At 34.4% G+C, this 27,630-nt stretch overlaps 3 protein-coding genes across 4 annotated transcripts in view; 2 read left to right on the top strand and 1 right to left on the bottom strand.

The window, feature by feature from the left end:
* Positions 1-2,435, top strand: part of si:ch73-226l13.2 (uncharacterized protein LOC100150092 homolog) — a 6,852-nt gene extending 4,417 nt beyond the window's left edge. The window contains exons 4-6 of the mRNA XM_056468414.1: positions 346-468; positions 558-691; positions 2,202-2,435. Coding sequence (XP_056324389.1) covers positions 346-468; positions 558-691; positions 2,202-2,435 — 491 coding nt within the window. The remainder of the gene's footprint in view (positions 1-345; positions 469-557; positions 692-2,201) is intronic.
* ace2 (angiotensin I converting enzyme 2) lies at positions 2,423-15,369 on the bottom strand. 2 transcript variants are annotated; one of them, XM_056468413.1, is made up of 18 exons: positions 15,150-15,369; positions 13,148-13,306; positions 12,959-13,052; positions 11,753-11,896; positions 11,486-11,598; positions 11,301-11,406; positions 9,667-9,764; positions 9,241-9,410; positions 8,260-8,486; positions 8,027-8,171; positions 7,818-7,916; positions 6,296-6,418; positions 5,953-6,131; positions 5,510-5,571; positions 5,314-5,414; positions 5,108-5,224; positions 4,824-5,018; positions 2,423-2,918 (listed from the first exon to the last, which is right to left on the bottom strand). In XM_056468413.1, the coding sequence occupies exons 1-18, from the start codon at positions 15,330-15,332 to the stop codon at positions 2,810-2,812; spliced, it is 2,424 nt and encodes an 807-aa protein (XP_056324388.1). In that variant the 5' UTR covers positions 15,333-15,369; the 3' UTR covers positions 2,423-2,809. The 2 variants fall into 2 exon arrangements, with proteins under 2 accessions (XP_056324388.1, XP_056324387.1); XM_056468412.1 differs by having other exon boundaries at positions 5,510-5,604.
* Positions 15,370-19,702: 4,333 nt separating this feature from the next.
* The window catches only part of nhsb (Nance-Horan syndrome b (congenital cataracts and dental anomalies)), a 99,518-nt gene continuing 91,590 nt past the window's right edge, over positions 19,703-27,630 (top strand). Inside the window, 1 exon segment of the mRNA XM_056468118.1 lies at positions 19,703-20,154. Coding sequence (XP_056324093.1) covers positions 19,875-20,154 — 280 coding nt within the window. The 5' untranslated portion in view covers positions 19,703-19,874.

Raw genomic sequence — 27,630 nt, forward strand, 5'->3', positions numbered from 1 at the left:
ATATGATATTGATGCAAACCTATAAACTGAGCATGTAAAAATTACATGTACTTTTTCCAAAAGTGCACTTTGTAGTCTACACTGAAAATGATAATGATTACAAAAACATGATGTATTTAGACATAGGACTTGTGTGAGTTGAATGAGTTGATTTAAGACTTTTGTTTTACTTCATTTAATTATGAAACTCACAGCAGTGATTTGCTGAAAGTTGGTGAAGAGATTTGTGCGAAAGGGTTTTGGAAAGTCAAATTGTAAATGTTCAAATGGACATTTATTGTTTATTTTTTTAAAGTACAATCCCAATCTTCTAATGAATTATTCTGTGATTTTTATTTGTTGCAGTTTCTCTAGAAATCAAGAGACTGATTAAAGACAAAAGCAATATGTACCTGAAGTCAAAAAAAGAACGCAAGTTTGTTTCGTCAGGTGGAACAAATGACATATATTTGGAGGACACCATGTCAGGTTTTTGTCAAATTATAAAAATTTATGTTTCATAAACAGACATTTTTATCCCATGTTTTCTTATTCTGTTTACTTCTGAAATTATTCAGCAAAAATCACCATCTCCCATGTCATGGTTGCTGAAGACTTGAAAAAAGCTAAAGCTGTTGTGCTGAACTTCACTGACACCGAAAACTTCTTCTGCTGCATCAACAATGGGGAAGAAACTACGTTAACAATTACAGTAAGTTTTTAATTATGTTCAGTTTTTTTCTGGGTTGTTCAGTAGTGCGTCGCTAATATAATGCATTAATATGATTAGCCTCTTAGATTAGAATCTTTTTTTCTTTTTGAAATATTTACCAAATGATGTTTAACAGAGCAAGGGATTTTTCACAGTATTTCCTATAATATTTTTTTTTTCTGGAGAAAGTCTAATTTGTTTTATTTCAGCTATAATAAAGCAGGTTTGAATTTAAAAAAAAAACATTTAGGGTCAGTATTATTAGCACCCTCAAGCTATATTTTTTCAATAGTTTATAGAACAAACCATCGTTATACAATGATTTGCCTAATTACCCAAACTAACCTACCTAGTAAGGGTAAGTAGAGTACTAGTGTCTTAAAGGACATCTACTAAAATATTATGTTCTGCCATTATGGCAAAGATAAAAAAAATCAGTTTTTAGAAATGAGTTATTAAAACTATTATGTTTAGAAATGTGTTGAAAAAAATCTTCTTTCTGTTCAACAGAAACTATTCAGAAAATATACAGGTGGGCTAACATATATACAGTTGAAGTCAGAATTATTTGCCCCCTTTGAATTTTTTCAATTCAAATAATAATTATTTCCCAAATGATGTTTAATAGAGCAAAGAAATTTTCACAGTATGTCTGATAATATTGTTTCTTCTGGAGTAAGTCTTTGTTTTATTTCAGCAAGAATAAAAGCAGTTTTTAATTTTAAGGTCAAAATTATTAGCCCCTTTCATTCATTTTCTTTTCGGCTTAATCCCTTTATTAATCTAGGGTTGCTACAGCGGAATGAACCGCCAACTTATCCAGCATATGTTTTACGCAGCGGATGCCCTTCCAGCTGCAACCCATGACTGGGAAACATCCATACACACTCATTCACACACAAACACTATGGACAATTTAGCCTACCCAATTCACCTGTACCGCATGTCTTTGGACTTGTGGAGGAAACCGGAGCACATGGAGGAAACCCACGCCAACATGAAGGGAACATGCAAACTCCACACAGAAATGCCAACTGACCCAGCCGAGGCTTGAACCAGCGGTCTTGCTGTGAGACGAACGTGCTACCCGCTGTGCCACCGTGCAGCCCATTATTAGCCCCTTTAAGCAAATTTTTTTTCTCTATATTCTACAGAACAAACTATTGTTATACAATAACTTGGCTAATTACCCTAACCTGCGTAGTTAACCTAATTAACCTAGTTAAGCCTTTGAATGTCACTTTAAGCTGTAGAGAAGTGTCTTGAAGATTATCTAGTCAAATATTATTTATTGTCATCATGACAAAGATAAAATAAATCAGTTATTAGAGATGAGATATTAAAACTATTATGTTTTGAAATGTGTTGAAAAATCTGCTCTCTGTTAAACATAATTTGGGGAATAAAATAAACAAGGAGCGAATAATTCAGGGGGGCTAATAATTCTGACATCAGCTGTATATAGCTAAAGATACACAAATAATGACTTTATCTTGTTTTTTTTTTCCAGAGGTATAAGCAAGAAAAGCTACGCAACTCTACAGCTGACCCAATAAAGCCCTCTCTTGTTTTCTACATGTCTCAAACCCCAGATGGTTTCTATCATTTTGAGTCAGCCCTCCACAGAGGATGGTTCCTTCACACTGTAAACTGCAATTTGAAAATGCAAAAATGTGATCGTAAAAGCACTGGTAACCAATTCAACTTCATCGAAAGTGACAAGACATCAACTACTTTATATTAGGTCATATTTTATTTAGAAGGCGTCCACACTGTTTCCTTTCACACTATTACATTGAGCTACTCTTTATTATAATGTAGGACACACACTGGTTATATTGTTGTAGTATTTAATCAAATCTCTTAAAAAACACATATCTGCTTTACAATATTAACCCCTATTTACATTTGTATGTATAAGCTACTAGCAATTTCTATCATCTTAGTTACAGTAATTGTATCTTATTATCTTGTGTTCATACTGTATATCTTTCCTACATCATGCATTCAAATAAATATTTCTAAAAACACAAGAAAAAGACGTCTGTTCGTTGTTTTAAAAAACAAAATCATGCGGTGATGTGGAACGGGTTTTTTTTCTTCTGAAAACATATTTGTTTACAGTCCTGTTTGTTCAATGTCTTCCTCAAAGGCTTTGTTCACTTCTCCATCATCTGAACCATCATATGGGTTTTCAATGGAGGCCTCCTTAGCCTTCTTAGCTTTCCTGAAAAAGAAAAGAACAGAAATATAATAATTCATACACATTCAACTTTTGAAACGCTTGCGGTTTTATAATAATGTAAGAAGTTGTTGGACATACCAAGTGCATATTTAATGATTTGTATAGAGATTAACTATTTTGATTTGTGCCGTGTGACTTGTTTGCTGATTGGTTGATGCACATTCTTAGGTGTTAGGGTGTCTTAGGTGTTCTTTCAGTAGTTTACACTTCCGTATTACTGATCACATTTCCAAAATTGTAGTTATTGCACAAAAACCAAAACCTTAAATACATTAACCAAAGTGTATATACAGTGCCCAGCATAAATGAGTACACCCCTCACTAATCTCTCTTTTAAATGACTATTTTAGATACGATGCTTCAAAATAATATACTTGTTAGTACCAAAGCCAAAACTGAAACTAATCTAATGAAATAACTTAAGATTATGGTCCAAATATTAGTACACCCAAAATAATGTTAGGAAAATATTAAATAAACATTTAATAAAGAGAAAATATCAGGAGCAACACAAAACATATTAAATTTAGTTTGTAATTTTGGTTTGTTTAGTTTGTAATTTTGGTTTGTTTAGTTTGTAATTTAGTTTTTTAATTTGTAATTTTATTTTTTTTTTATACCTCATTTAAAATTTAAATGTATTATCTTTCTATTCCTAAAGATGTTCGGTGACCAAGCCCTTATTTTAATAAATGTCCCAAATCTATCTATCTATCTATCTATCTATCTATCTATCTATCTATCTATCTATCTATCTATCTATCTATCTATCTATCTATCTATCTATCTATCTATCTATCTATCTATCTATCTATCTATCTATCTATCTATCTATCTATCTATCTATAAGTCTTAAAGTCTTAAAGTCTTAAAAGTCTTAAAAGGGTCTTGACATATATCTATCTATCTATCTATCTATCTATCTATCTATCTATCTATCTATCTATCTATCTATCTATCTATATATATATATATATATATATATATATATATATATAGATAGATAGATAGATAGATAGATAGATAGATAGATAGATAGATAGATAGATAGATAGATAGATAGATAGATAGATAGATAGATAGATAGATAGATAGATAGATAGATAGATGTCAAGACCCTATTAAGACTTTTTAAGACCATTCAAATTGAAATCTTAGACTTATACAGGGTTAAAGACTTTTTCTAATGGCCTGATATTATCATGACAAATTGTGTAATTGGTTTTCTTTTCCTGATTAGAGAATTTAATTTGGGGATTTAGCTGTAAAAATGTCTTAACACCTGTTCTTAATTGTGTCTCTTTGCAATAAATAAAATTGTTTTAATAACATTAAAAAAAATGTTTTATTGCGATGTATTGTTGGTCTTTGCATGGATGTTGGTCCAATTGAATAGTTTTACTTGGATAAAAGCAAAATAAAGACTTGTTTTAAATGATAAAAGACCTATAAGTGAATTTAAGACTTTTTAAGGCCTTAGTTTTTAAAGTTCAAGACATTTTAAAACCCTGCGGACACCCTGAGATATATATATATATATATATATATATATATATATATATATATATATATATATATATATATATATATATATATATATATATATATATATATATATATATATATATATATATATATATAGTTGCTAAAAAGTATTACTTGTTATAAGCACAGTATGAACAGAATAGGATGGCATAATGATATTGTGTATTTAAAAAGCATTATTCTCCTTATAGTCATATTTTGCTGTTTTGATGATGCAGTAAGTTCCAACAAACATACCATTATGTAATACAGACATGAATTGCATCACCACTGATGATAAACTGGTTGCACACCAATTTCGCTGACTGACTCATTTTGAGGGGCTTCCCCTGCAGTACTTACTTCTTCCTGTTTAATATCCCTGTGGTAACGAGGTAGATCCCCGCAAGGACAGTCACTCCCATTACTACCCCGAACACCACCAGCCAAATTGTGATTTTTTCCTCTTTTGGTGGTGCTAATGTTGCCATCAGACCAACAAATTCCAGAGTTTCATCACTTAGTAGAAATGCACCGTTGATGCGATCTCTTTCCTGCCTGTGAAAGTTTAATAAGGGAAATTCTGCAGTCAGGACAGTTGCACAAATATGTCATGGCAACCAATATTCATATAAAACATTTAATACCAGATGGCATTCTCTACTTCTGCTTTTGGAATAACTGTGTCTGGTTTGGTTGGATCCATCACAACAAATTTAAAGGATATTCTGGCAGTTTCATTGTACGTGTGGATGTTCTCTGGCCTGCATGCAACAAATATGTTAACTTGACAATGATACTATCAATTTGAAATGAACAATTAATGGAGGAAAAGAAATGCGCTAATACTCACGTGAAATTTACATCGGTTTTCTTGTTTTTCAAGTAGTACTGGCGCATGGCAAAGGCCATAGTGGACTTAAAAAGATAAATGTCATTTGCGTTCCAGGTGTACTGAAGATAAAAATCATTTACACATATATTCATTAATTATTTGCATTTTATTATGTAATTAATCATGTTTGTAACAATTTTTTTAAAGGACTTACTGCTTCATTTCCCAGGGCAGATTTGAGGCTTATTCTGACTTTGAAGGCATTTTCTGAAATTTCTGCATCATTTATAAAAGATGCTGTAAGTATACCTTGAGAAAAAACATGCTGTCATTTACTATTACTTTAACATACTGTAAAGTATATATTGACTGTATTGATGTATAATTTAATCAATAGCTGAATATAATCAGAGTCAACGGAACTGTCTTATGTTACATACATACATACATACATACATACATACATACATACATACATACATACATACATACATACATACATACATACATACATACATACATACATACATACATACATACATACATACATTGAGCATTGAGCATTGAGCATTGAGCAGACAGCATTTTGGTGCTTAAAGCAACCAGAAGAAAATGTACATAAAAGTAATGTTATGTATATTCAAATGGAAAACTAACCAGGGTTAACATTGACATTCCAGCCAGGAACTCTGTTGTTCTTCTGGTTCTCTTCCTTCAACCACTCCATGAGAGTACTGAAGTAATGTAGCAGTGGTTGTGAGTCCATCTTTGTGGTTCCTGCAACTTCTTCCAAAGCACGAGTCCAAGACATTGATCGGCCTAACTCAAGCATATGTCTGAACATCAAATATCAATATCAAAATAGTTATTGGCTATTCTGTTTATCCTATACAGGTATTTACAGGTCATATCAGTCTTATACAAGTCAGGTCTCTATAGGAGAGTTATTAGAGGACAGTAGTGTGTATCAATAAATATTATCAAAGAAATGAAGGCATACCTGAGTTTGTCACCAGCTTTGGTTGAGTTTGTAATGTCACATTTGTAAAGGGGACCGGTGTGGCCAGCAGCCTTACATAATGCCTCTTGAAACTGGAACTGATATATGGTTCTAGTGAAGTACCTATTGGAGAAACAAGATGTGGTTATTTATATGCTATATAACTCACATTTTAAATTATACATTCATTTTTAAATTCTGCTGTACAGTATGTATAATCTGTGTTAGTTTATTAATGAAAAAAAAAACATTCTCTTTCATCTAATTTCATCAATTAAACTGTTATGATTGGCAGCAGGGTTGCCCTAATGGGCCGCAGGTAGAAGACTCCACCTACTATCATCTTTCCAGACTACATATCGCATCATATCCCGCATCCACACACCTGTCTCAAGTTCACTCTGATTACTCACAGCTGAAGGAAATTATTACTGATTACCTAGACTATTTAAACACCACTCACACACTTTATCTTGTTTTGCTGTTGCATTCATTACAAAACGTTTCCTTGTTTATTTGACCCTTGAACTGTTAATCGGTTTTTGATTCTTTGCTGCTTATCTTGACCCTTTGCCAGTTTTTATGATTGTGCTTTGGATTGTCTCTGTTGTTGTGAATGCTAGTATTTAACTCTTTCTTAATAAACTGCATTTGGATCTAACCTGTCGTGAAATTACACCATGAATCAGCCTCCGATTAACATATATACGATTTTACAATTTAAAAAGGAATATGTAAAACTGTTGAAATGGAAAATGTGAAGTACTTGCCTATTAGGAAAACAAGACAATTGGCTATATGTCAAAAATGTTACATTTATTTATATATATATATATATATATATATATATATATATATATATATATATATATATATATATATATATATATATATATATATATATATATATATATATAAATAAATGTTAATTAGTTAATTAATATAATATTTTTTTTATCTATTGTTTTGTATCTATAATCTGCATTCTGTTTAAATACAATAACCATTCTCTTTCAGCTAATGTTAATTAAACTGGCAAAGTTTATATGGTAACCTACTTTTAATTCACTTGTAAAAAAATCATGGTCAAAAGAGTAGTTTTGGGAATCATTATAAAGAACCGACTCACAACAGTTTTTTTGAGAATCAATCAACCCGAAAGAGTCATTTGATTCGGAAATCATGCTGGTCTGTGTCATTCGCGCTATGTTTTGATTCAGTAACGTTGAAAGGAGCGCGCCAATTCCGCTAAAACGTATTAATTTCCGAAATTGGAATAACTTATAACGTGTTTTTTATTCGTTAAGGATAACTGAATCATTAATTCATTAATATGACCAGTCGCGTTGTTTGTTTGTGTAGCTCGCGAGGATAATTTAAGACAATGGCGTTTTCTGCAACCTTGTTTTCGTCTTCAGTAACGATACTGACACTGAGTATGACCTTTTTAGCTGAGAACAAAAGACACTAAATGCACAAGCAGTGTTATGTTAAATCAAATGCGATATGAACACCACACTACCTAATGAAAGAGTAATCTCCAGAAACGTGGAAAAGTGCTGGAGGGTCACAGTACGTCTCATCTCTGGGAACAGCCTCAGCCACTCCAACTAGTTCTCTCCTGTGGTAATAACAAATATTATCATGATCCATAGAGTCAAAGTGCAAATGAATAAGAAATCTGAATGTTTGGATTATGATGATTTTCAATGTATGTTTTCAGTCACTCACTTCATCTGCCACCACTGCTGCATCCACTCATCTTTGGGGATTTTCTCTTTGAAGACTTGCCACCTCCATTCCTCCAGCATGTAGGTGAAGGGCAGAGTGCCCACTATGGTGAGAGCCTGCTTCAACAGGAAGTTAATATCTGTCTCTGCGCAATACAAAAAAGAAGCTTAAAATCAGTTTCTGTTACTTAGATGTAGTCAGAGTGTCAAGTCGGTGTGCAATGGGCCTTTTACCATAATCCTGCTTGAAGTCGGAAGGCAGAAGCCCCAGTGACTGCAGGTGAGATGGAGTGGCAGCAGAAAGCGACATGATCTCTCCAACAGCCTCATGGAAGCCCTCATTGGCACCATCTCTCAGCAGGTATGGGTGGTTTCGGTAAGCCATTTGGTACTGGTTGTGCCCCATCTCATGGTGGACAGTTAAGAAATCATCCATGTTCACTTTAGTGCACATTTTGATTCTGTAAAATTGATAAGTGCCATTATAATGATTGCTAATTAGTACAAAGGATTTAGAATACAGAGATTAAACTGTTCTGTTTCTAATTTCTAATAGTGATAATAATATGAAATGCTTCTTGAGCACAAAAATTTGGATCTGTACTAGCCAGATTACTTAACTTGGACCTATAACCAATTGAAAACCCAATATTGGGTTGAATGGTGCATGGAGCGCCTTTAGGTGTCAAAAATGCTTTTTCAAAATTGTGTATGATATTAGTCTGTCTAAATAAAAAAAATAAAAAAGATATACATAAAAGTAAAGCCTTTTCATCAGAAAGCAAACATTTATGAAAGTAAAATGACTTTTTGTTTAAGAACTTTTCAGTTCTCTAAAGCCTTGTTTTGTAAAAAAAAAACATATATATATATATATATATATATATATATATATATATATATATATATATATATATATGTGTGTGTGTGTGTGTGTGTGTGTGTGTGTAGTTATTTTCAACCTTTTCAGAAGAGATAAAATATAATTATATAATAATATTTACTACTAATAATAATGCTTTTTTATCAAATAAATGTCCTAAAAAATCAGATAAAAGTAAAACTAAGAAAATTGCAAAGTCAAAAATAACATCAGCAAAAATGTAATGTTTTTTTCTGTCATCCTGAATGAATATCTTTCAAATGGTATCATATCTACCAGTTAATCATTGCCTTGCATTTTGACCGAATGTACCACAGCAGTATCAGCCCCACCTGAAGTCCTTTCTGTTTCCCATATCCCATGCGGTAGGATGGCAAACCACATCTCTTCCTTCAGGTTTAATAAACATTGAGTTTGTCCAGAAGTTGTCAAACATTGCAGGCATGTTTACAGACATGAAGAATTTTTCTGCCTCTTTAAACAGGCGGATTTCATCCCAGCCCTGAAATAAAATAAAAAATAAAACTAAAAACCAGGTTAGGACAATTTACAGCTTTACAATCTTCAGGAATATTTTACTGCTTAAGTTAAAGGAACAAAATGATTAATATCACACTGCAGATTACATTTAATCTTTGATCCGATAAAACATGAACAGACCTTTAGCCCGGACTGTTAAACATGTATAGATAAAGGTAAATCCTCTGTGATAAAAAAGACGCTTGATGAATAGAAAGGAAAATGGTCACATGTCTTACCTGCTCCACCATTGCAGAGCTCACATCAATATCAGGCCTGTCTGGATATGGGATCATGAGAGGATACAAGTTGGTCCAAAACCGTCCCCACATATCACCTGAATGTAAAATGTCAGAAAATGGCACCATTATCCTCACTTTTAAAAATAAATTGCAACCTTTTTCTGATATTTATAATTTAATATCAATGTTTGAACAATACAAATCACTTAAAGGTGTTCAGTATTTCACCCAAAATGTAAAACTTGCTTTTAATTTACCCCTGTAAGGCCATCCAAGATGCAGATGACTTTTTGTCTTAAGCAGAAAATATAATTTTTTACCTAAATCCATGGTCCCTTATTCATAAGGATTCATAAAAGTCAAGGCAATGGTTACTGGCACTTTGAAAGTCAAAAAACATATACAAGCAAAACAAAATTAATACTTCTGATTCCTGATGATACATTGAGATCTTAGACATTGAACTAATTGGTCTGTGCTAGAAACTAAACATTATTTACAACATTATTACTTTTGTTCAACAGTCTTGCCAAACAATTCTTAGCACATTCCCAACTGTCTGGAAAGCAAACTTCCTGATGCTCGATAACGTGGATGCAAACTTCTGTTTCATGCACAGATCTATCTGTTCACTTCATAAGAGCTCAGGAACCAAGGGTATTAATTTGGTTTAGTCTGTTTTTTGTTTTTATTTACTGTTAAAGTGCTGCTAGCTGTAGACCTGCATTTTTCAAATCATAATGCCGAGTTCAGACTGCATGACTTTAGTCTAGATTTTGACTCGCCGACAGGTTTTGAAATATCGAAGACAATCTCAGAGAATCGCAGATGACTCCCTGACACCCGTAAGATATTTGGCATGCTAAATATCTGGAGCTGTCGTTGATTCAAAATCATGCTGTCGCTGCCGTGTGAAATGTGTTCTGATTGAAATTAACATTGACGATTACCTACAGACAATAAGAGAGCAGAATCCACTAGTATGGGTATCTGCTGGTCAGCGGGTGGTTGGGGGAGAAGTTAAAAGCACTTATTTTCTGGATATTTGGACCCAAGAAATTAAGGAAAAACTAGTGGAAATTTGGAAGCAGCACCCCTGTCACCACGTGTCATCTGAGCAATACTACAATTGAGTCGAAAAAGAAAAAAGTTTGAGAGAAATTGCTAATTCCCTTTAAAAGCCATGTGAGCAAATTAAATTAATTTTCTACCCCACTAAAGGCTTCTTTTTCAGTATGTAGTTAATAACAAAATATATACTATGTTTCCTTGTGTTGTTTTCATGTCTCTTCTTGCGTGTGTTTGGTTGTAAGATGTAGTTTTTGGACCGAGACAAATGTTGTCGGCGATACTTCCTATTATAAAGTCATGCAATGTGAAACCCCTTGTTGCCAATCCATCCTACAGTGTAAACACAGCACTGACGTAATGCTGCTCTAGATAGTCATGCTGTGTGAAAACATTTGTAACACGACTACTTCTGAACTCGGCATAAGGACCACAGTTTTAGCTAAAAACTTTCTTTAATGTTCTACTGAAGCAAAACTAAGCCTCTTCGAACGGGGATGGCTTGAGGCTGGTTAAACAGCAAATCTTCCTTTATGGATGATCTACGCATGTAATAACATTACCAAGCAAATGTGCTGGAAGACAGGCATCAGAGCCAATGTGACCAGGATAGACGTCTTGCAGTTTTGCTCTCACGTAAGCATGAAGCTCTTTGTACAGTGGTAAGATCTGGAATTTAAGAGTACATTTTCAGATCCAGAAACCAAGTAAAAACTTCTATACATTGATTTGACTTCTTTTGACCAACCTCCTTGTAAATGCGCCTGGCGTCTTCCATAACTTGGTCTCGGGAGTAGCTGTATTTGGGATCATCAATGGTTTCATAATCTCCCCTCCAATAATCTCCATGGTCTTCATAGTCTATAATTAAACAAAAAGATTTATATTATTAATAATAAGTGAGCAGTTTTGAACTTTGTCATCAGCTGTCAGTAAAATCAATGCCGTGAAACAACATTATCACTTATGGTTATTAAAACACTATGTCATAAAGTTGATTAAAAAAAGCTTGTACTGTTGAGTTTGGCAGCTTCGTTCTTCAGGTTGACGTATTTCTCATACAAGGGTCTCATCTTCATCCCCGTGGCCACTCTCCAGCCCTCCCATACATGCAGACGCTCATCATAGTCTCTGCTCTCTGCCATGATACTCTCTAGGCCTAGTCAATGAACAATGCATTTTAGTCAGGCTACATTTGACTGGGAATTTTCATTTTGTGGTGAAATCAAACCCATCGTTTGTTTTACTTTGTGTTAGAACCAAACCCTTTTGTATTTTCTATTGACTTCAAGTCAGGTGATTGGCTAGGCCATTCTACGGCTTGATTTTCTTTCTCTGAAACCATTTTGAGAGTTGGTTAGAGAGTGGCTGTGTTTTGGATTATTGTCTTGCTGAAATGTTCACTCTGGTTTCATCTTCATCATCCTGCTAATGTAGATGTTGGACTGAAGCAGATAATATTAATTTACAATGATGAAAGGCAGAGAGTTGCTGAATAACTTCTGAGAGATTTCAGCTGCCATCTGGGCATTCACTGCCTTTCTGCACCTTCCTTTCCTCATGTGTCCAATACTTTTTTTCTGTGTCATTTCATTTTATTATACATAACATTATTTGTAAGCTAATTAAAATTGTTTTCTTTGCATATATGAGTTTCTTTGGTTGTGACCAACATGCTGTGAAAATTTTAAGTCAGCAGCACCTTTAATATGTTTTTTTGCGAAAAATAGTAATGTGTTGCATACTTATTTTCCACACTTTATAGAAATATGTGAATCATATGGATTTAAAAGTCGTAAAGTGGACTTTTTTGATTTAACTGAGAACTGAAAAATAATCAAATTAGCTAAAATGTTAATTGAATATACAACATTTGGTTATTTAAACTCACAGAATCTTACTTCGGTGTTTGACTCTGTTGATTCGTTGTTGAATATTGAAGCGTTTTGAAACACAAAACCTTTCTGGCTCTTTTTACCTTTGCTTTACATTATGTTTCATATTTCATATCCTCTTTTTTCCCATCTCACCACTTTCAACAATGAACCTGAGAATGAAAACTGATGCTTCCCTATTGTTTTCTTCTTTTTTTTTTACACGTGAACAAAAAAGCAGATAACAGAAACCTCTCACACAGACTCTTTTATTATTAAACAAACCGTCTATTTATGATCCTGAGATTTCGCTTTATCATTAGAATGGTATGCACAGTTGATATTACCTGGCTCCAAAGTCTGACAATCGGTGGGGTCGTCTATTTTGCACACAGTCGCCGTGTTGTAAATAGTGCTCATCTCTGACATGATATTCCTCAGCTGTGATACACAAGATCATTTAAACGTTTCTATATGTTTGTCATATTACTACAGGGGAAGTGATACAGCATGTGAAATAGCAATGTCATACTTACTTCACTAGCTTTGTCAGGTGAAAGTGCCCCTGATCCTTTGTCTTGAAGCTTCTGGAGCTGCATTTTAATGATTGGATCGGATATTTGGTCTATGGGGTAGGCATTAGACTCTTCAGACATCTTGTTGTAGTACTCGCTCCAAATTGCATATGCGTCAGCCTGAAGAGAGAGTTGAAGAGAACCCATCAACACCAATTTACAGTTACTAATGATGTTCTCATATTTTCCCCCAAATTTTGAAACATTATTATATCTTCCCCAAAATGCATTAAATGGTATGGGTCAAGATTACTGATATTTTTTTTATGATATTTTTTTTCATTCCATGAGGACATTTTGTAAATTTCCTTCTCTAAATGTATCAAAAGAGTAATATGCTTTGCTAAGTACTTCATTTGGTCAACTTTAAAGGTAATTTTCTCAGTATTTAGATTTTTTTTAATTATCAGATTATCTCTGCAAATTTTGTCCTTTCCTATCAAACCATACAACAGTAAAAAGCTTATTTAATCAGCTTTCAAATGATATATCAGGGTGTAAGCAGGGTCTTAAAATGTCTTAAATTTCAAAAACAGAATTTTAGGCCTTAAAAAATTATTGAATTCACTGAAATATTGTGTTGTAGGTCTTAAATCATTTTAAACAGGTCTTTATTTTGTTTTATTCAAGTAAAGCTACTCAGTCTGGCCAACATCCATCCAATCACCAAAAATACACCTTAATTAAACCTTATTTTTTACATTTAAGCTTTTATTGCAGAGATACAATTCATAACAACAGTTAGACATTTTACATCAAATTCCCCATTAAATTTCCTAATCAGGGAAAGATAACCGAAGACAGTTATATGATTCCTCCTGATAATACTGGGTCATTTAAAAGATCCTTAGTGTTTAACCCCTTTAAAAGTCTTAACTTTGACTTGATGAAACCTGCAGAAACCCTGTGTATAAATCTCAAGAAATACAAAAAGACATTTTTGGGGTCCAGAGACTTGAATTTATTTTTGCGGGTAAAAAATGACATAGGCGGTTAGTGAAAATTTGGGCGGTTTTGCAACGGCGTGCCCGCCAGCCCCGGTCTGCCCTAATAAACCTGTTTTGATCTCCCAAAGAGATGCAATATCCCCCGTTCTTCGCATACAAATGCTTAGAACAGTGTAGAAACACTTGTGATCTCCCTCCCGACACGACATCACATGACATCCATTTATTTTTACAAATTTAAGTGGACTGAACATAAAACTATTAAGTTGTCCCAAAACAACTTAAGAATTTTGTTGTGTTGTTTCAATTCCTTTTAAATGTGTAGTTTGAAGAAGCAGCAAAAGTCTTTTTTTAGTGTACTACTGCTGTTTCATTCATAATTTACATTTAGTGAATTCAGTAGTTGTATGTTAAAAGATGTTCAAGGTGTCATGAATACCCTTATCCAGGTATGATGTTTAATTCATTTTTATAATATATATGACAGATATTTCATATTTTCAATTTAAAAACTGTCTATTAAAGACAAAAAAAATGCTTGACTTCTAATAAACACCAAATATCCAGGTAGTGCTGATACTTACCTGAAAATTACAAAGTTGAACAGGTCAACTTGAGATAAGTGCTAAACTTACTATGAACATGTATTCTGTTAATATTCTGATGCTATTCAATTAATATTTTGCCCAAATAAATTATCAGTATATTTAAAAATTTTCCCTAAATATATTTTCGGTATATTTAATATATATTTTAATAGTTTAATGTTTTAAAAATTGTCTGTGGAAGACAGAAAAAGTTGCTCAATGTGTCTTAAACACCCATATTCAGATACTACTGATGTTATTTTCTCTTAAAAGACATATTTTGCGATTTCAATAGCTGAAAGAATAATAAAAAAAACTTATAGTATTTCTATTGTTCAAACATTACTTCTCCTTCAAAATAGATACTTTCAGATTTCAGTAGATTCAGTGGTGATTCTCAACATCCCTCCACTACTTTTCCACTCTTACCTCTTTATCTGCATTTTCCTGGGAGATATCTGTGTTGTAGGCCCAGGATGCAAGGGTGTACTGGTACATGATGTCAGATGCCCCTTCATCAAATTTGTTGAGGAATTCCCTGGCCTGGTCCTCCACAGTCTGACAGGAGGCCATAGAGGCCAAGACCAAAAGCAGGAGCCAGCGAGCACACATGACCACAGCCTTGTCCCACTGATTCTGACGATGTTGTTTTCCCCATGCGCGCTTTTTATTGAAGACAGCTCATTTGCTTTGCCCTTTGACCAGTGCTATAACCCTAATGGCGCACAATCTGTTTAAATGCAGATAGAAAGATTCCAGAAACGAGTCTTGATGGACGTTGCGCAACATATTTTCTGCTTATATGACCAGATTTATAGAAAAGTTCTGTATGAATGAAACTTTGACTTTCATTGTGCGATCATTGCAAGTGAGTAATTTTGATTTTGATTGAGTAGATATTGATGAAAATGATCATGTTTATCGGTAAAACATTTTTATTACAATTTATTTTAAACAAATTTGAGTTTTATAGCAAGTTTTAATGGCTTCTAAAAGCACACATGAAAATAAGGAAAACACACTAAAATGATTTTTTGTGAAGAGACCACCTGTGCTTTTCACTTTGAGGAGCGAGTCCATCGTGCAAACATAATCTAGGCCTGTAAAAGCATAAATAACAGTGACTGTAAAGGCTGAAATAGATCTTTATCAAGATAAGCCGATGACTCAGAGAGTTTCAGAGCTAAATTACACCTTTAAAATATTAAATAATACTGAGTGATAGTGAGCTGAAGAACATAGTGGACTATTTGATATTGTACCTGGATTAATTCCATGTACTGTTGTGATTCACTAGAATTTTGAGTCTAAAATGTAAAATAAAAAATATTGTAAAATGTAAAAAATGTAATTAATTTATTGAGAAAATGTTTTAATGTCTTGGATGTATTTTAGTTGTAGCCAGAATAACAGTTTAAAGCAGGGGTCTCAAACTCTAATTGGCAGGGGGCCATTTCAGTGACTGATGATTTATACAGTATGTGGGCCGTTTTAACATTTAAGCACAAGAAAAAAGTGGAAACCTGACATAATAGATGCATCTTAGGACAACAGACAGACATTTATATTTCAAGCATTACCTGTCACCAGTGATAATGCAAATCAGCACGTTTATCGTGTCATATCAGCTGCTGAAATATATCTGTGATTGTTGTGTGTGTTGCCGACAACACATTCAGCCATTCTTCCACAAAGTATATGCAGTCAAAACTCCAGCTTTTTGTTTCTTGTACATATTGAAGGGGTAGTTTAAATTGCTATGAAAATACTACAAATAATAGGCATAAAAATTATTATTCTGTCCCAACCAATTGTATTGTCCCAATAGCATAAGAACAGCAGAAAGCAGTTTGGGTAACTTTAGTGGCTTTACTGCAAATTGTTCTTCTCAGTATCTTTCTTTTTTTGGTATAGGGGAAAAGTATAGGGGAAAACATATAGGGGAAAAGTATGTACTGAACATATTTACATTTACTTTAACAAGTTTAATTCTACCAGCAGTACACTTTTACTAATGTACATAGTTTTTATGCAAACCTCAATAAGCATATGAGGGGAATCTATTAATTGAGACCAATTTTAGTAAATATTAGCAAAATGATCATATTTGTTACACCACCGGCATAACGTGTAAGCCAAGAAGAAGTGTTTGTACAACAAAATATAAGTGGTGTAAAACTGATAAAAATCAAACAACCCTTAAATATTTACAAAAATAGAGCTTTAGTAAAAATAGAGAACTTACGGACATATATTTTGATGTTTAAATCAGCCACAGAATTAAAACGCATGTGTGTTACTCTCAACCGCACACTGAGAGAAAATGAAAGTAAAACTAATCTGAATGCAGTACTTAAAATGTCGACTAGGTGGCGGGTCAAAACCACAAGTGGCTAGACTCGACTGTACAACAATGATAGTGGTTAAAAAAATAAATGTTTTGGTGGGCCGAATCTCGTTATATTTTTTTACGTGAGTTGTAGCGCGGAGGGAGGAGGAGGACCGTAAATGTACTGCGGGCCGGCAGTTTGAGACCCCTAGTTTAAAGGGATAGTTCACCCAAAAATTCACATTTCATCGCAATTTAATAACACTCAAGTGGTTGTAAACTTTTATGAATTTTTTCTTCACAAAACAACGTATTTTGAAGAATGTTTGAAAAAGAGGACGGCACGGTGGCACAGTGGTTAGCACTGTCGCCTCACAGCAAAGGTGGCTGGTTCAAGTCCTGGCTGGGCCAGTTGTCATTTCTGTTAGGAGTTTGCATGCTCTCCCCATGTTGGTGTGGGTTTTCTCCAGGTGCTCCGGTTTCCCCCACAGTCCAAAGACTAGCGCTATAATCAAAATTGACCGTAGCGTATGAGTGTTTGTGTGAATGTAAGTGTATGGGTGTTTCCCAGTACTGGGTTGCAGCTGAAAGCATATCTGCTGTGTAAAACATATGCTAGAATTGTTGGCGGTTCATTTTGCTGTGGTGACCTCTGATAAATCAGACTAAAGCCTCAAGCCTCATTCACACTATGAGCGACTCGCAGCGGCAAAGCAACAAGCGACCGTTCATTTCAACAGAGTGAGTGACTTCCGGCGACCTCCATCCACGCGAGCAACCATAAGGCAAAGCACCAACTCGCACGCAATACCAGGCTTATGCTAGTTTTGTTGAATAAAATAAGCAAACAATGTAAATAAAAAATGACAACAGGACGCTGCGCTGCCAGAAACCTGTATTATTGTCGGTTAAGTGAACGAGTCGTTCATAACGGAGATTCATTTACAAACGAATCGCTCCCTCCGTTAGAATGAGAAGTGAAAGCAGGAGAGGGGTGTGTTTCTGAACACGGATTAGATCAGATTTAGCAGGGATGACCACCGGGAAAACCCTGAGCGAGAGGCAGCTACGTCGCTGCTAGTGTGAATGAGGCATAAGCTGAAGTAAAATAAATGAATGTTTGAAAAGGCAGGCATCATAGTTGACCAAAATACCAAGAAATCAATTGCTGTTTAAATTCAACAGTATTATTTACAAAAGTTTCAGCATATCTTCCTTTGTGTTCAACTGAAGAAAGAATCTCAAACAGATTTGAGAAAATGATGAGTACATTTTCATTTTTGGGTTAACTATCCATTTATGCAGTCATATTGTCATGTCCTCAGATGTTACAGCGTGTCCCTTGTGGTGGGACATGTTGTCAAATTTCATTTCCATGTTAAGGTACATTCGGAAACGAAGTTATACTATGGGAACCCCATGTGGATTTAAACAAACGCAATGCTCTCCAACCTAATAAAAAAGGCACCCAATGCTAGTTGCCTGCTATGACCACCAGGCGGTGATGTCGCTTTAAATGTTTGAAACTTTAGCTGCTGATTCCTGATTCCACCACAAGAGGCTGCTCTACACACATCTAAATATACATAGACTCGCTCATATGATTTGGTTGATGTGTTTTATTCATTAGCATTTTAATTAAAAAATATTGAGTAAATTATTTGTCCATCACATCTGCCTACAGGTCTCAGATCTGTCCACGCCGCTATATTAACAGTTCAGGTCAGCGTGTGCTTTTGAACGGTGTTGTCTGGTCCTAAGCATCTGTAAGTCCTGGACAAAAGAGTGGATAAAGTTAACCGGAAAACCGCTGCACTGACGTAACTCTGCAAACCTTGCGGTTCCCAAACGGAACAGACACATTACGCTGTCACTTTTGTGGATATTACAATGGAGCATTAATGGATTGTGAATGAACTTTTTCATTTCAGCAGATTGAAAAGATATACACGTCAACTGCCTATAGGGGAGACTATTGTGCCGTAACGCAGGGTGAGTATCTCTAGGACCAAAACTAGGTTAACCAGTTAATTTTGTTTAAATCCCCATGACCACCACGTCTTGAGGTGACTGTACAAATTATAATACAATACCCTGACGAATTAACCATGGTTATACTATAAATAAAATAAAGCATGTATTTAAAAAAGGCAAAGTAATTAAAAATGAACCATTTTGCTTCAGTAACCATATTTGTATTACGGTAATTTGAAAATTCTGTAATTAGCATGCAAAACACACATGGTTGCCACTCTTTTTATAAAACTGTGGTTAATATTAAGTGTCCAAAAGAGTGATTTCTGCATTTTCATCATGAACATACTGTATTATGTGTCAGAAACACCTTCTAGAATACGTGTGATAGGCCTCTGTAGAGTATCTTATCCATTTTTAAAGCCTACTACGCGTAAGGTCTGGCTTATAAATATTAATGACACATCTCATTGGACGCTTAAAAAGCGACGTCATCGTGTTCCGATTAATATTCAACAGGTACGCCTTTGTCGTAGTAGAATGCGTAATTTCTCTCCGCTCCTAGCGTAAGTAGACCAGTCCATGTTTTTGCAAAGCCTCTCTCTATCCAACCTCAGCCTCAAAGCCCTGAAAATACCCAGTAGCCTACCAAAAGGCATCCAGGACCAGAGGAGGAGCAGAGATATTCACTGAGAAACCTCCATCCCCGTGCGATCTCCTCTAACGGGAGAACTGAAGCGATGGCGGGTTGCGCGGAGGATTCGTGGATTTTTGCTTGACACGCGCCAGAATCTTCTGTTGGATTAGTTGTTTGATTTATTTATGGGGGATTTTCATTTACCTACTGAAAAATGCCTTTTGCCAAACGGATCGTTGAGCCTCAGCTGCTGGTTAGACATCCCATCCCTAATGATGAAGGGTTACTGTTCGAGGATCTGTGCTCCATCACCAATGTGGCTCTATCCCGGACCCTGCGGCAGCTCTCCGACCTGTCCAAACACGCCTGCTCCTTATTTCAGGAGCTTGAGAACGAAATAGTGTCTACAAACCAACGGGTTTGGGCTTTGCAGAACAAAATAGGCAAAATTCAGCAAACCGCCAGTGCGCTGGATCCAAAACTGGAGGCTGTGCGTAAGTACACCATTACGCATTATAGATTGGAGGGTTTTTCGTGTGGAACTGCCATGTTTTGGAGATTATCGCAAAAGAATGAATGAATATGCTGGTTATTTGTATCAAGTCACATGCCTCGAAGCTTTGCCGAGCAAATTATAATGTGTCACACGCCTGTATGCGTAACCAACACCTGCACCGTGACCGGTTGCGCTTTTCGCTCGCAACCGAAAAACGTCTTGCCACACGATAACCAACGGCTCTATATGGGTTTTTAGTAGATATGTGTGATCGTTAGGCATAAGGAAAGAGTCTTGGTCATTTTGAGCAGCTGTTTGGGAAGAGGGGCGTGTAAGTGCCATGACTGTTTAAATTCCAATATGGGTAAACGCAACAGCTATCTCTGCAGGTATGAAATGATCTTTATTCTTATTCTGGCAATCATAATAACGGTAGTAAGGATTTAGTGGTGCCTTAATTGAAATCGCGTCATTGCATAATCACAATCATCTGCGCTAGGACACGAGAAAAAAATAGGCTTTTCTCCGCATATTATAAATTCGGTCTAAATGAAAATATACTATTTTGACCTTGTGAATATTGAACTAGCACCTTACCTCCAATTTATTCCAACGTAATTAAAGCAAAATTAAACATACGTGGAGAAACATACTAAAATATCTGCTAAATAATGCATTATTTAAATACTTATATAATATAGTTTTTATTTTCTCTTAACGCAATGCAATACAACGATGACTGAGATATTAGACAGCATACTTATATTTTAATATAATTTTACCAGAAAAAGACATGATTTGGATAATCAGGGAAACGCAAGCTGCATTAGTTGAGAGTTGATCTTAATTAAACACTGTATCCACCCATTCTTGAAGTCCAAGATAAATCTAACCTAAAGATTATCGATGATGTGAAATTTAAACACTATGAATTGTGATGTTATAACCCACGCTTAAAAGTGAGCAAATTATGCATTCAAACCTCCAGGATATTATGGGTGTGGAGAGAAAATATAGATGCAGCGCTAAATGCAAAGCAACATCCTCCTCATATGCATGTAGAAATGTCCAACAGGATAGTGAAAGAATAAAAAAAGGGCTCTAAAAACCGTCTAAATGTACAGGCCAATGAAGCCAGGCCCTGCTTTGAAATGAAAAGGGAGCCTGAGCGTCCTTGTCAAGTCTCTGAGGAGATCAGAGCCTCATGTGGATCACTGGGTGCTGCTGTATAGCTTTAATTATAAGAGGATGTTAAGCTGCAGTGGAGCTAAATCCAGTGCATGGATACAGCACCAGAAAGATGGAGATTACCTCCAAGGCAAAAACAGACAAGTTTACAGACTAGTTTGAATAGGATGAAATAGTTTCATTCTCACCAATGGCATGCTGTGTTTTGAACTCAGCCACGTCCAGGAATAAACTGATTTGACCCAAAAAAAAGATTAAGCCATGTAGGTCAAGCTAGGACCTGCTGAAATAATCTTTTTCTCCCTGAGTGATTATTACCATCAGATCCAAACTACTTCACCCGCACAGATTTTACATTCATTTGCTTCCTCGCAGAATCAGTGTCATTTTCTTGAGGACTCGTTCTTATTTGTTATGCTATGAAGTTTGTTGCATGCCATGATTTTGTAGCTTGGCAGATTGAGGTAAAACTGGCAGTGTGTTTGGTTCTATTTGTGCACATGATTTGACTACCAACCTCACCCTCAGAAAACTAAAGGATGGTTTTCTTGGCTGGAATTAAAGGCCTTTTTTGTTGAAATTTCTTTTTTGAAATTCATATCAAAGTTGATCCATGGTTTATATAATTAATCACTGAAATGTATTAAAATACCAGTTTTTTTTGTGACCAAAAATTGACCACAGTAAATATATTTACAAACTCACTTTTATGGAAAGTTAAAATAGTTTAAAAGTATTTATACACTGTAAAACCCGATAAGTTCAGTAAACTCAAACCATTTGAGGAAACCTTGAGTACTGTAAACTTATATATTGAATCATATGCACTTGTTATTTGAGTTCATACCGTCAAAAATTTAGTGTATTAGTAACTAATACAGAATTGATAACTGAACTTAAACTGTTTGAGTTCAGTTAACTTAAACTACTTAAGTCAAACAACTGTATAGCTACTTAAACGGTTTTAGGAAACCAATTGAGGCAAATGGTTTAATTTGACTGAACTCAAATGAATAAAATTAGTCAATTTAAATGGTTTGCCGCTATCGGTTTCCTCAAACCATTTGAGTAGCTATACTGTAAAAAAATGCAGGGTTCCACACAATTCATTCATGTTGTCCCAACACAAACTGATTAACTTAACACTTGACAAATTTTTGTGGATTGAACATAAAAAATTAAGTTGTCCCAATGAAATCTCAAGAATTGTGTTGTTTCAGCTCATTTAAAATAAGTAGTTTGAACGAGCAAAAAAGAATATGTTTTTGAGTGCATACAGTTGTTTGGACTTAACTCATTCTATTACCTCAAACGGTTTGAGTTGCATTAAATTATTGGGTTTTACAGTACTCAGTTGGTTTGAGTTCTCTTTATTTATTGGGTTTAACTGTGCTCAAATTGCTTCATATACTCAAATGCATTCAGTTCACAGTACTCATTGGGATTAGTTTTTGATCTTAAATGGTTTGTTGCGATCGGTTTCCTCAAATGGTTTGAGTTACCTTAACTTTTTGGGTTTTATAGTGTATTAAAAAACATTCAAACATTTTAGCTACAGTAACTTAACAGTTTTTAAAGTGAAATATCACATTTTATTTTAGGGAATCCTGCTTGTGTTATAAAAAATGTATGTATATATGTATATAAACACATTCAAAAAATTTTTATACAATTTTTTTCTCTGAATTGCATTTTATTTTGTAGTTAATTATTTATTTTTATTTTGCAATTCTAACTAAATTTTTGTGTATTCTAATTCACATCTAACAATTCAGACTTTTTAGTGAGAAAAAAAGTCAGAATTTAAAAAGTCATAGTAGTTATCACTTTTCATATTTTTCATTAGTGGTGGAAACAAGTTACTCAGTCATTCTGTGTGTTACATATTGTTTATTTGTAGCTGTTTTATATCAATTTAAGAAATTTGCTATTCATTTCTAAGAGAAAATTGATTCTACTTTTTTTATTGTATAAAAAGTTCCACATGATGGTGTTCATAGGCACATGTTAAGTTTACACTTCAAAAGGCTTGATTTTCCCAAACATCAGACATCTAAAAGCTTGACTACAAATCTGACCGTGGATTTCTGAGAAGATCTCAAAATCCAGAGATTTCCAAAAGCCTGTTCCACATCAAAAAAATATGATTCATCCCTGGTATTATCCTGTAGCCCAGCTGAAAGCAACTAATTACCAAAAATGATGGCGTTTGCTGTTCCAATATTTTTGCATGTGCCTCGATGAAAGGAGGACGGTGTTATGCTAAAGCTGGTTGCTGTGTCTGACTTTGCAGTCAAAATAAAAAGATTAAAAGAGAGGAGTTTTGCTGTCTTAGGCTTTGAGGAGCTCAAACGTGTCATTTTTGCATTCTTGCGAAGTTTTGCTGCTTTTCTCTTTCAGTTGAGATTGTTATATGTAATGTTTTAGTTTGAAATCTGATTTAAAACAGCAAGTAATGTTACATTGCGCCTGGATAGAAAACACTGGTTGTAAACTATTGTACTGGGAGCCTCCAAAGATCTCATTGTGCGTGTGAGGCGTGTGCCACAGCTCTTTATGGCTCGATTAGCGTAAACGATCCTAATCCCGTAATTGTGGTGTATGTCTTGTTATTCCAATGATGGCATGTGGTGCCAGGAACGACACCCTATTGAATGTGAATGGACTGTTGACCTGCAGGGCCCTCGTATAACTTCAATTGTGACCTTTTTCTAACTTGCCTCCATACATATATTACCAAAAACAAATCTAGAATAAAAAAGATTTAGATTATTTTTCAGAAGAAAAAATGGAGCAAAATTGTGCAATTTGGAGCAATTGGTTGTATTTATGTATACGGAGAAAAATTATATATCAGATATATATCGATTAGCCATGGGCCGGTATAAGATTCTGACGGTATGATAACCTTAGATAAAAATATTGCAGTTCTGATTACTGCTCTAAAATATGTTCTTTTTTATTGTCTGGGTAAAAAACAAGAACTTTTTTCCTCTTTGAACACAAAATGTTTTATTTTGAGAAACATTTATAATATTTTGGAGAAGTAAACATGCCAGGCTAGATAATATAAATGAATCATTGACTTTTGCTCTCTTCATTTGTTTCAAAAACACAAATTTCTTTACAATCTTTGGATATCTTTTCTGCTGGAGATACTGTTGTCCTAAAACACACAAAAAATTGTAAATAGAAAATCTTACACATACCTTAGGAATGGTTCAGCAGAACATTTTGGCGGCTTTAAAACCTTGACTTTTCCAAACCGCGGAAATTAAAAATTAACATAATAATTCATAATAAATTATGAATGATTCCCTGATTAATAATCAAGATTGTTCTTCTTGCAATGTGACTATTGCAGATGTGCACATTGCAATGTTGATGCTGAAATGAAACTAGCCCTACACTAGCTATACTTACATAAAATCATAGAAATATTAGTTTGTAGAAATATCAGTCGCTATATCCCATTAAGATATATAAATGCTTAGTTTTATTATCAAAGCTATGTACTGTAGTTTTCAGTTTTGTTTCTGCACAACTTTTTCTTCACAAGGTAGATTTTTTTCTTAGGATTTATACTGAAAGGTTTCTTTTTATATTTTTGCAAGTAAATCGGACAGAAGGTTTGTGGTGTTTTTTCCTGAAAATTAGAATTGAATTGTTCACATTACTTTTGGTCAAAATAAGCCAAATCAAAATTTGAAATAGTTATTATTTAACTGCATTTTTTGTAGGACAAATAGACAAAGCATTGTTTTCTAAGAAACCAAACAACGGTAATTCAATGTTGCAAACAATAAATAGACAAGAGAGACAATAAACAGACTAAATATACAAACAATAGACAAAGTCAGCATAGTGCAACCTTGTGTAACGATGGCAGTAGTGTAAATTGCTAGTAATTATCGTAGTTTTAAAATGGCTGGATTGAGGTGGATTTGAAGACGGCTGCTGGAGTAGTAAATGTGATGCAACGTATGTGCAATATATGGGGAGGGTCCATATGAGTCCTATGGTGGTCGTGTGTGAGATGGCAGACTGTGTTGTTAGCATTCCCTACCACCTGACACTGTTTCTTAGCTATGTGTAAGATTTTTCCTATATTAGTCAGATTTCATTGCCATTTTAAATTAGTGATCAAAGCGAGACACTGCAGGCAAAACATACAAACAAAAATGAACCATATTTTTCATGCATCTCAATTTAGAGATTTGTGTCTGTAGATTTTAATTACAATACATGTTTTTAAAGCCTGTTTTCTCATAAATCTCTGTCAATTCTAATCTGCACTTCAGCAACACTAATACACACCAAACCTCCCAGTTGAATTAATATCTGTGTATTCTGGAGGTCTTTACTGAAGGATTTATATATAGCATTTGTTTGTAGTATTTTCTGATTTATTAAGTTATTAATAGAGATTCTGAAAATCTCTGTAAAAACATTTGACTCTAATGTGTAACAATGAAAAGACAGTGAAAATAACCATTTTGAAACTGACAACATCCTATGAACAGGGTGTCCGCGGGGTCTTAAAAAGTATGATAGATCAATGTAGAGAAATGTAAGGCTCTTAAAAAGTCTTCAATGCTATTTTGCAAGGTATTAATTTTCTATCATTTTTGATTATGCAATGTATGGTTGTATGCTAAAGTTTTAGAACATCAGGCTGCTGTGTAGCTTATGAAATCAAAGAAATCCTACTAGATTTGACATCATGCTGCTTTGTTTACTGCAGTAAATAAGGCAACACCATTATTTCTGCAGTTCTTTAGGCACCAACCTGCTGAATAAGCTAGATTTAATAGATTTATATTCAGTATATGAATAATGTTTTACTTTTGGATTTGTTTCTTACATTAATATTTAGTAAACATACCGCAAGTTAAAATCTCGCCAGTGTTTCCTGTTGACAAGTGGTTATAAGGTCTTAACATGTAAGGAAAAAGTATTAAAAAAGGCTTTAAAAGGTATTGAATTTCACTCTCTGTTTTCTGTATATACAACTCTGTACAAAATATTTTTTTGGTCGTTCAAACTACTTATTTAAAATGAGCTGAACCAAAACAATTCTTGAGATTTTATTGGGACAACTTAATTTTTTTATATTCAATCCACATAAATTTGTAAAGTTAACTTAATCAGTTTGTGTTGGGACAACATGAATGAATTGTGCGGAACCCTGCATTTTTTACAGTGTATGTAGGGCTTTAAAATATGCAAATGAGATCAATTACAAACTTGGGACTCATTTATATATTCATACTACATATTTTTATTTAAATATTATTTATTCATCATATTTATGTTTATTTATGTACACTGTAAAACCTTTATCAAATGAAATGAGTGTAGTTAACTCAAAATTGACTGAAAGTTACTCATTTGAAAAGAGTTTTGAACTGTGTTGAAGGTAATAAGTTTAATAAATACCTCATTACTTCAGCTTAAATAGAGTAAGTTCACATTACTCATATAGATTAGTTTTTTAACTCAAATGGTTTGTTGCAATCGGTTTCCTCAAGCAGTTTGAGTTGCCTTAACTTATTGGGTTTTACAGTACTCAGTTGGTTTGAGTTCTCTTCATTTATTGGGTTTGAATGTGCTCAAATTGCTTCATTTACTCAAATGCATTCAGTTCACAGTACTCATTAGGATTCGTTTTTGAACTTAAATGGTTTGTTGCAATCGGTTTCCTTAAATGGTTTGAGTTACCTTAACTTTTTGGGGTTTTACAGTGTATATTTGTATATATTGCAGTTCTTAATGTAGTCAGTCAACTGGGGAAGAATGGTAACTTTTTTACCCTATTCACCGGCAGTGTCTTGCTTTACATGGAAAGTGTACATATAAGTACTGGCATAGTATAGTGTAAGTACTGTACTCTTTGTCCATTGCCTGTTTTTTGTACCATAACTTACATAACCATCACAGACGATATATAATTGGAAACTACATGTAAACTACATGTCACATTGCATTAGAGCACAGAATAAGTACAGTTAGAGTCCCCTAGTGTCAAGTCTGAGATATAATCCATTCTGGGACGCTTTTCTCTTTCCGTCCTGTGATCCTCCTCCCCAGTGAGGAAGGGTAGAGATTACCTCGCCTGCCCCCGGACTTGTTTAATTAGACAAAATCTTTCCCAGAGCATACAGCCGTTTGCAGGTTTTACTAATGAAGGGAAAACATCTGACTGAGAAAAGTCGACTCGCAGCAACTGGAGAAACACTTTTGACTTGCTACGTGTAACACCCACACCAGTGTGTTTCAAATGGGA

This window comes from Danio aesculapii, chromosome 11, assembly GCF_903798145.1.
Source record: "Danio aesculapii chromosome 11, fDanAes4.1, whole genome shotgun sequence".
Classification (NCBI taxonomy): Eukaryota; Metazoa; Chordata; class Actinopteri; order Cypriniformes; family Danionidae; genus Danio; species Danio aesculapii.

Bases quoted from the DNA above. Each gene is read 5' to 3' on its own strand.
- ace2 (XM_056468412.1), bottom strand. From the start codon at position 15,332: ATGTGTGCTCGCTGGCTCCTGCTTTTGGTCTTGGCCTCTATGGCCTCC. The intron at 8,172-8,259 runs GTAAAAGGCCCA...TGTATTGCGCAG, and splicing joins CGACTTCAAGCAGGATTATG to AGACAGATATTAACTTCCTG. The intron at 7,917-8,026 runs GTGAGTGACTGA...TTATTACCACAG, and splicing joins CAGCAGTGGTGGCAGATGAA to GAGAGAACTAGTTGGAGTGG.